General features: G+C 38.4%; 1 protein-coding gene across 1 annotated transcript in view; it reads left to right on the forward strand.

Moving 5' to 3' along the window:
• Nucleotides 1-7,300, forward strand: part of LOC101570658 (vomeronasal type-2 receptor 116-like) — a 22,336-nt gene extending 15,036 nt beyond the window's left edge. The window contains 6 exon segments of the mRNA XM_012512940.1: nt 1,154-1,414; nt 1,789-2,595; nt 3,440-3,667; nt 4,300-4,423; nt 6,373-6,576; nt 6,579-7,300. Of these exon segments, the coding sequence (XP_012368394.1) occupies nt 1,154-1,414; nt 1,789-2,595; nt 3,440-3,667; nt 4,300-4,423; nt 6,373-6,576; nt 6,579-7,300 (2,346 nt within the window).
• Nucleotides 7,301-10,704: the final 3,404 nt, after the last annotated feature.

Genomic DNA, 10,704 nt, shown 5'->3' on the forward strand with positions numbered 1-10,704 from the left:
TAGCAGGAAACTCCGCACACTCACCGGACCTGGGCTAGGACTGGGTCTCAACAGCATGGCTTTATTTCCTATATTTCATCTTCATACTTTTCTGCTGGATGGTTAAGACCAAAGAAAAGCAGGACCTATGCAACAAGAGTTGTAGGTTTTTGGTCTGAGAAGGTCAGTGAAATGCCCTCAGGATTTATCCTGATATCCTGTACCTCAGATTGTAGAACCATTGTCAGTGCAGCCATGTGGATGAGTCACGGCCATTGCTTGGCCAATGTGCTCTCTGTGAAAGCCTGAGACTGTGTCTTCTCCCCATGTGAATCTCCTTAGGCACACTCTACGTCATTGATCACTTTCAATTAAGACTCAGGACATAGGAGAACTTGTACTGTAACATCATGTACCTACTGTTACTTATTATTAATATTTTTTCTTTCAAACAAATTTTAAAAAACTAGTTTTGATTTCAAAGAATTTCAGGTTTAGCTTTGCTTTTATCTTTAGTTGGCAAACACAATTATGCACGTATATGTACAGACAAATGTAATATGCTACTGCTTATTTACTTTAATAAATAAAATGGATGAATATATGTATTACAGTGTGACTTCCTCACGTGTATGAGTGTGGATAGAAAATTTGTTGGTTTATATTTGAATCATAATCATAAGGAAATATCTTGTTCCTAAATTAAAGCATATAAACAGAAATGTATCCCTGTTAGTATTGAATACTGTATGTAATTTAATAAATATACTACTTTTCTCCTTGAAAACTGTGAGGATATTTGAAAACACAACCATTTTAAAAACATTAATAATATAATTTTATGTGCAAATTTTCCTCTGAATGTACAGAGCAAGTTTATATTAACTGTACAACAAACAGAATGACGAAACAACCCTGGTTGGATTCTGGTAAGGCTACTTACTGAGCTTTTTCATGAGAAATTTACCCCTGATTCATTTACCTACAATTATCTCCTAAATATTCAATCATCATATCCACACTTGGGTTGTAATTGTGTGTGGGATGAAAGAAACAAGCATTCGGCTCATAAATGGTGCTGGACTGGATGTGAAGATGGTCATTGGCTGAGTCGTTTCCCTAAGGATATCCGTGTGCTCTGTGCAGGCTCACACCCAACAACTACCTGAACTAGCTGGCCTTCACTTTTGCCGTAGAAGAGATCAACAGGAATCCTCATCTCTTACCCAACATTTCTCTGGGCTATGAGCTCCATAATTTCATTTACAGTCATTGGAGGATGCTCGAGAATTCCTTCACTTTGCTCACAGGACAACATGAGATTCTTAATTTCATCTGCAGGAAAGAAAGCAAGTGTGCAGCAGTACTGACAGCAACACCCTGGGGAGCCTCATCTCAGATCGGCCCACTGCTGGAGCTCTAAAGATTTCCACAGGTGAGGGTTGGTGGGACAGGAAATGAGGGACGCACATCCAGTGTGCTTCACCTATCTGGAACATGAGGGGTTACAAGTGAGGCTGGGATGAACATGTTTCAAAGTGCACAATGAGCCAGAGTCTGCACAGAGACATGTAGTAAGTTACACATAATTTATCTTCTTTTCTATTTTTGGATTAAAGAGGAAAGAAATATGTTGCTGGGATGTCTGAGTGCTTGCATTCATTAAAAAAATTCTGAGGGTCCTGAGACACATGGGAAGAGCATGTATATCTCCTTCTCCAACTTGGAGATGTCACTCAGTACACTTGGGGCTACTACAGTACTTCCCGTAAACACTCATTGTATTACACAGTTTTCTTTTTCTTTAAGGTTACCTTTGGCTCATTTCCTCCCACCCTCATGGACAGTAGTCAGTATCCTTCGCTCCACCAGGTGGCCCCAAAGGACACATATCTGGCCCTTGCCATGGTGTCCTTAATGTGTCATTTCCACTGGACATGGGTGGGCCTGCTCATTACAGAAGGTCATAAGGGTCTTCAGTTTCTCTCAGATATAAGAACTGAGATGTACAGAAACAGAGTCTGTGTAGCCTTTGTGAAAATGATGTCCAGTGCGGCTGTGTCTCATATTTCAGTCATAAAGCAACATGACATCCTGAGTGCAGATACGTTATCTGCCAATGTGGTGGTCATTTACTATGACCCTGATAGTCCAAATGACGTAATCTACAACATAGTACAAAACTTTGTGACATGAAAAGTCTGGGTGACAAATTCACAACGGCATGCTGATCTGACTGGGAGAGATTTCATACTTGATCCATTCCGTGAGATTCTTGTTTTTTCACACCACCGTGAAGAAATTTCAGGTTTCAGAAATTTTGTCCAGGAAGCTACCCCGTTCAAATACCCAGAGGACACTTACCTCACTATGTATTGGTCCAAGAATTTTGATTGCTCATTCTCTGAGTCTGACTGTGCCTTGGAGAACTGTACACCTAATGCCTCTGTGGCTTGGTTACCACCAAATCGTTTTGACACAGCCATGAGTGATAGAAGCTACAATGTTTACAATGCTGTGTATGCTGTGGCCCATGCCCTCTATGTGATGCTTTTTGAAGAGGTGCAAATGACACCACTTAATAACAGAGAAGTGATTATGTTTTCTCCCTGGCAGGTAATGAGTGTGTCTTCCCTTTGATGGCAGGCAGTGTCATTATGGTGCCTCTCTCAAGTTATTGTATGTGCTTCACCTAATTGTGTTAAGACTATTTCTTCAAACCACTAGACTTTATGCACCACACTTACTGCTAAGGAGTGAGTTCTTGAGATGAGTTGAAAAAACCCTCAATCAAGGAACCACTGGCAAGGAGGAAAGACAAGGCATTCAGCTCCTTGCTCTGCCTGTGGGTTGTCAATGCCGTGCCCATGTCAACATACTCCATGTTTGTCTTCAAGGACAATAAGAAAACCTATATTAACTTATAAAACTAAATGGTGTCAATCCTAAGAGTGCACAGGTTTAAACGTCATTTCCTGCTACAAAATCTATTTTTTTTTTTTTTTTGCGGAACTGGGGATTGAACTCAGGCCCTTGTGCTTGCGTGGGAAGCACTTATTCCACTGAGACATCTCCCCAGCCCCAGTCATTTCCCCGGCCCCCCTGCTACAAAATCTTGATGAACTCATTGTGTTCATAGATGCCATGTGAATAGTCATATAAACAATGGAAGTTGTAGGCTTTAGGAGCTTTTTTTCCCGTGTTAAAGTTTTTCGCTAACACAGCTACAAAACTTTTTCAGATGGGCTTGCATAGAATATGCTTTTTTGGAAACTGATAGACATTTCTTGAGCATGGGAACATGTTAGTCCTGAGACATCCATGAGTTCCAATTTAATAGATTCCAGTGCTAACTTTGCTTTAGGTGAATTGGATTAAACATGCTTAGGATCTTTCCCTCATGTGTATTTTGTTTCTTTCTCCCAGAGCCCTGTTCTCATAGGATAATGTGCTCTTTTAGCTAATTCCCTTTCTGAAGTGCATCCACTTTACCAATCCTGATGGGGATCACATGAATTTAGATGACAGAGAGAAAATGGATTCAGAGTACAACATCCTCAATTTTTGGAATTTCCCAGAAGGCCTTAGACTTAAGGTTAAAGTCGGCACATTTTCTTCTCATGCTCCACATGGCCATAAAATGACTTTATCTGAGGATATGATAGAGTGGGCCACAGGAGTGACAGAGGTATGTTGTACCTAATCACGGCACACTTACTTAACCACAAGTAAGCTAAACACTGACATAGACTTTTTTTAAAGGCAGTACAAATTAGAATTACAAAAAGAAAAAATTACAAGTGATAATTTCACTTAACAAAGTAATATGAATTTCACAGTGTGTGTTGTAACACATAGTGTTGTCTTCCATCCAGTTATTCATATTATCAGATATCTGCAAGTACACTTTGAAGAAGAAAGAAAAATTGTATAAGAATTTAAGAAGAGAAAAAGCACAAACAGTTGAAAAAGAAGACAAAACCAATTAAATATTATCTGCTCCTTTCCATAGACCAGCAATTAGCAAATGCGCACTGTCACAGGCTTTGTGCCACCAATTTTGCTTATACAATGGTCATATGTGGAAGGTGAATGACAAGAATGTTTTCAATTTGAAAAGAAAATGTTTACAAGTTTCTGATGAGTGGGAAAGTAATGCATCTACTTAATTATAATTTTTAAATATATACTTCATATTATGGAATAAGTTAGGTGTTCAATTGCATAGCTGTGTTGATGTATACATACAAATTGAGTTAATCACTCTTGCTCTGAAGAAACAAATGTTTAGTAAGTTACCACTGTATATTTCTTCTTTAGACTCCCCGCTCAGTCTGCAGTGAGAGCTGCTGGCCTGGATTTAGAAAAATCCCTCAGGAGGGAAAGGCTGCCTTCTGTTTCAATTGCATCCCTTGTGCAAAAAAGGAGGTCAGCAATGACACAAGTAGGAGAATGATGTGAAGACATTCTTCCTTTATGTTCTATTCACTCCTTCCATCCAGTAAATTGAAAATACCTTGAAGAGGTCACAGATGATAGAAGTCCTCCTTTGCATATCAAATTAATTGTTATACTGAATACTACTATCTTGTTGAAAAAGATCTTTTTTTCTTTGGAAATGTGCTTGAGTTCATTTTCCTTTTATTTTATTCTTATTCATATGACTGTTTTGTTTTGTTTCATTTTGGATTGGTTCAGATTTTTTTGCTTTGCTAGAATGAAACTAAAATGGGTTCTATCAATGGTCTGTCTCCAGCTATTTTTATTTTTATTATGATACAAGACATCACCAATTTGCCTCAGACTGCCTCAAAAATTCAATAGACCTGGTTCAGCCCACTAATTATCTGGAATATCACTACACATCACCACACATGACTACATTGATTAATTTTTCTTGTCCCATTAAAATAATTATTTTCTCCAGACAAGCCTTATCTTACTACCCCACAGCTTCTATGTTCCATGTCCACTGTGAAGTTTAACACAGAGTAGTGTTAAAGCCAATTTTTTACAACTTTTGGAACCACAGCAAGATTACAGTGAAGATAAGGGCAGGCAATTTCATTCTCCTGGGCATGATGCTATTTTTCACACAAAGCAGGTGCTCAGAAACATTTAGTTTGATTGGAGATAGCGACTTTGATATACAACATACTTAAAACATAGAACAATCTAATCTTAGGTTTAATCCTGTTCTCCTGGAATGTACAGATGAGTGGGGAGATAGCCTACATCATGGAATAGAGTCTGTACCACAAAACGGCAAGGATGATATGAATAATAATAAGGGATTGAACAAGAGATAGTATCTACATTTCCAGAGTGTTTCATAGGCATTTTTACAGAGGTGATGCTATCAGAAATAAAAAGGTACATCAATTCTTTTAGGTTTACTTTCAGTAGCCAAAGTGTCACAGTCACCATTCAGAGAACATTCACTACTCATGGAATATTTAAGCATCCTAAAGAAAAACGGGCCATGCTATCAAAATAGACATAATGAACATGAGGACAGAAACACATTCTATAAATATAAAATCTAATGTTGAAGAATGTTGCACACCATAAGTACCACTTTGGACATATTTAACTTTCTCATACATCATGACAAAGTACAATCATCTTTCCACTGAATATTTATTAAGTTGTTTTTTGTGGCTGATATAAATTTTAACTTGAAAATATATGTAGTATAAATTTAAATGAGCACCGAAGTACAATGAGACTGATTGTGTATTGAGTTACTCTCTATATTCCACTATTTAATTTTGTATCTAGAAAAAAATGGAAAAGTGAGATGTGGTGATGCATGCCTGGAACTCAGCACTGTGAGAAGCTGAGACAATATGATCTTTAGTCAGAACACAGCTGTGGAAACAAAATGTTTAAACAGACCCTGTCTCAAAATAGTTACTCTCAAATGAGTTGCAGTTTTACGTCATTGTTAATTATGTTTATGTTTTTTTTCTGTACGTTTTAGGGAAGGGTCTAGAGGGTGTTCAGTGTCTCACCACTAGATCGGGCTCATAGGTATCTGCCTGTTTACAGCCTCCCAATTGCTGGGATTACAGGTCTGCACCAACACAACCACTCTGAATCGCCATCTCAGATCGCTCCGGAGACGGGGCTGGAAAATCAGGCCAGGGGATTGAACCCCCAGCCCCTGCGCCTGCTTGCAGGTGCTTTAATCTGCTGAGGTATTTGGCTGGCCCTGTCAGTATAAATTATGAGTTCACTCCCGCCTAAAGAAAAAGAAAAATGAAAGAACAAGAAAAAATTAATAAGTGAAATTTTAGTACAAGCAAGTCCAAAGAACCTCTGGGGATGGGTCTGTAAAAATAATAAACAAATAAATAAATATAGGCAAGTGAAAGTTTTAATTTCTGCCAGACATGGAACAGTGTGGGAAGTGTCCAGATCATCAGTATGCAAACTCTCAGCAAAACCACTGCCTAAAAAAAGCTGTGACATTTCTGGCTTATGAGGATCTTCTAGGGAAGGCTCTGGCTGGCACTGCCCTGAGTCTCACTATTCTCCCACTTGCTGTGCTTGGGCTGTTTGTGAAGAACCGAGACACACCCATCGTCAAGGCCAACACAGGGCTCTCAGCTACACCCTGCTCATCTCCCTCACCTGCTGTTTCCTCTGCTCCTTGCTCTTCATCGGCCGTCCCAACACAGCCACCTGCATCCTGCAGCAGACCACATTTGGACTTGTGTTCACTGTGGCTGTTTCCACTGTCTTAGCCAAAACCACTACTGTGGTGCTGGCCTTTAAGGCCACTGCTCCAGGCAGGAGGATGAGACACTTGCTGGTGTCAGGGGCTCCAAACTTCATCATCCCCATCTGCTCCCTGATCCAACTCACTCTCTGTGGAGTCTGGATGGTGACAAATCCACCCTACATTGACACAGATGCTCACTCTGAGCATGGTCACATCATCATCGTGTGCAACAAGGGCTCCCTCACTGCCTTCTACTGTGTCCTGGGATACCTGAGCTCCCTGGCCCTGGTGAGCTTCACTGTGACTTTCCTGGCCAGGAACCTGCCTGACACTTTCAATGAAGCCAAGTTCCTGACGTTCAGCATGCTGGTGTTCTGCAGTGTGTGGGTCACCTTCCTGCCAGTGTACCACAGCAGCAAGGGGAAGGTCATGATGGCCATGGAGGTCTTCTCCATCTTGGCTTCCAGTGCAGGGCTGCTGGGCTGCATCTTTGTCCCCACATGCTATGTTATTTTGTTAAGACCAGAGAGAAATTCTCTGACTGGAATTAGGGACAAAACACATTCTGAGAGAAAGAAGTCTTCTCATCATTAATGTGTTTCCTAATATACACAGAGGGCCTGAATTCAAAGCTGAACCATATGTGAAGTTAGGTACTCTGGTCCACTATAGGGCTCTTATTCTTCCTGAGTGATGCAACTTCTTTTTCTAAAGTAAACTGTTCCAGAGAGACTATTGTCCTCATCTTTTTCAGTTGATTTTTTTTTCTGGATATTTTTCTATTTAAGTCAGAATTCATTTTGTTGCATCTTTTATACCATCCAACTTATCTTTTGTTTGGCTTTCCTGATATTTGTTCTCAATTTGAAAATATAATAAATTCCTTCCTGTATATCACTTTTTCTCATTTCTTTAATATATTTTGATCTTTTCTTTTAAAGGAATGTCCTTTATTTATATCCTCTTTTTTTGTCAGAGATGGGTGTTCAATTGCTGTTAGAAAAACTGTATTTGAAACTATCCTACCGATTTTATTTGAAACTCTCATTGTTATTTGTTTATCAATAAAATTATGGGAAATAGAGAAAGAAACTGATGGAAAAAATAAAAAAATAAAGAGAAAAGAATTAATAAAAAAGAATGGTGTAAGCACAGACTGATGGGAGATTCCAGTTGAAAATCTGAAGGCCGGAATACTATTTCAATTGGAAACAAAGAGCTCTTTGGCAGTTGAAGTGGAGGCCATGTGTGTTATGCTTTGTCAGAAAATTTACCTACATTTTGCCCATGACTAGAGATGTTGTGAGCAACTGAGATTAAGGGTGGTGTACTAATGAATCCCGTGAAGGATATTTCAAGGAAGCCCAGTGTTTAGGCTACAAAGTGTGTACTAGTGGCTGTTTTTGGCCAGACTTACAATAATCACCAGGAGCAAACAATCAGATGTGAAAACTTTACAGTTTCATCTTAACATACTTGGTGAAATAAGGGGTGTTAAAATAAAGAGCATGACCTACAATATATGAATGGCGATAGAATAACCATCTCTAACAAAAGTAAACAAAAATGGGGGATATAAATGAAGGACCATTTTGTAGTGAAAAAGAATATATATACAAAATAGTTAGCATTGATATACAGCTACTTTCTCTTGTTCAATGAGAAGAAACTTTTAAACTAATAGTGTTTAGACAAGATATCATGTCTGCATCTTGTACTATGAATAACTACTACAAAGACAACAATATGCAATGCATTAATTATTGTAACTATCCTACTAACCTGTTTTGAAAAAAAAATAAGGTCTTGGCAATCAGATCCACAGCACTAAGATAAAACAGTAAAATAAAGAGTTTCTGTTATTAAAAAGAGAGAGAGAAACTGTATTTGGAGAAGTCTTCAAAGGACCTTTTCATACTTGATGTCAGTTCAAATATTGTAGGTACTTTCACTCAGCAAAATATCCCAATATAATCCAACAGTCCATAATAATACTGGGTTATCAGCAGAATTGGCAATTTTCGGAAGCTGTTGACTTAAACCTCTTATAGCTCAGCATATTAATATTGCATTACATTTTTTATTTGTGTGTGTGTGTGTGTGTGTGTGTGTGTGTGTGTGGCCAGCTCAGCCCACTAGGGGCGAGGCTGGCTGCCATGTTGTGCTGGGGGATTGAACTGTGATCCCTGTGCTTTGCTAAGCTTATTCTAAGTAGGTACTTTACACCACTGAGTCATCTCACCAGCCCTGCATTACTTTTTATACATCGCGGTTATACTTTTCTGCTGTATAGTTAAGACCATGTAAAGAAATACCTTTATAACTAAAAATGTAAAATTTTGTAGTGAAAAAATGTATATACAAAATAGGACAGTTTTACAGCAACTTTTTCTTAGTTTGATAAGAATAAAGTTTTGCATTAATATTGTTTAAAAAAGATATCATGTGTGCATCTTGTCTTCTGAATAGCCACTATGCAGATACCAATATGCAATGTATTAGTTATTGTACCTGTCTTATTAACTTGTATTGAAACTTTTTTATTGCTATTTTATTTTCTCATTAAAATGAATAAAAATTAACAAAAATCACCATGAATGGGGAAATCCATTATAAAAAATAAATAAATGAATGAACTGCTTTCAACGTACTGAATTTAGTACACTTTCGTAGATGTATTTATAATTGCCTTCTTGCATTTCTGTTTTGCATTTAACTCCATTGATGTATCCATGATATCTACTCAACCTTTTGCCTTCAATACTGATTTGCACCCACCATTAATTGTACATTATTGTACAATTAATTGTAATTAATTGTAAATGTATTGACTATACTTAATTTCTATCTTAAATGAAAAAAGGAAGAGCTCTCCTTTGTGTTTTTGAGTATACATATGTAAGAAAAAGAATTGGATAAAGAAATGGATTGAGAAAGTGGTTATAAACATGTGTGGATGGAAGCAGGATGGTGGGTGCAAATCAGTATTGAAGGCAAAAGGTTGAGTAGATCTCATGGATACATCAATGGAGTTAAACAGGAAAGGAGAGAGAGGGAGTAACACAAAAGTTGGAGAGATAGAGAGTTTTACTTTTTGTTGCTGTCTTCACATGTATCCAATATATTCCATCAAATCTTCAACACATTTAAAAGACAAAACATAATCACGTGTCATTACCCCTGTGTGAAACATACTTATAGAAATATAACTTCTCCTCTTTGTGTTCCTCTGAACTCTGCAAACACCGTCGCCCTCCTGTGAATGACTGCTAAAATACATTCTAAATTGCCTGGGCTTTTAGCTTCCTTTCCTGTGTCTCCATTTCCTGTTTCCATGTGCTTGAGCTTCTGTGCCTGTCACCTTCAGTCCTTTCCAAATAGCTCCTGAAAACTGGTTCCAAATGTTTTCAAACCACAGGGGCAGGCACAGTGACAGCAATGCCTCCAGTTCTATGGCAGCCAAATCTGTATTTGTCACTTCCTCATTGTTGAGGCAAAATATTGAATACTTGTAACATATAGGAAGAGTTTTGTTCCACATCACTGATTCAGTTGAAGATCAGCAGGCTGCAAGGCAAAAATGACATGATAGAAGAAAGTTTTGCAACCATGACAGCCAGGAAGCAAAGAGATGAGGGGAGATCTGGGGTCAAGGATGCAGATTCTCAGGATTCTGCAGCAAGCCACCTCCAGTCAGGTCCCATTGGCTAACAGCACATATAGGTACTAAACTCACCTGGAGACGAATTTACTGATGAACACAGGGTCCCATGATGTAATCACCTTTGAAGCACAAGATTCTGAAGGACACATAACAGAGTTTGTCAGAACATGGGATGAAAGGGCAGTTGGAGACCCAACTATATATCGCAAATTGTTCTGCTGTACACATAGGTGCACACATATCACTGTGATATGATGTGTTCAGTTATTTTGGGAAAAATCCCAGTAGGGGAACATCTGGATTGAGTGGGACTTCCAGTACTAGTATTTTTAAG

The sequence above is a fragment of the Octodon degus genome, unplaced genomic scaffold (assembly GCF_000260255.1).
Source record: "Octodon degus isolate 3935 unplaced genomic scaffold, OctDeg1.0 scaffold00290, whole genome shotgun sequence".
In the NCBI taxonomy this organism is placed as follows: domain Eukaryota; kingdom Metazoa; phylum Chordata; class Mammalia; order Rodentia; family Octodontidae; genus Octodon; species Octodon degus.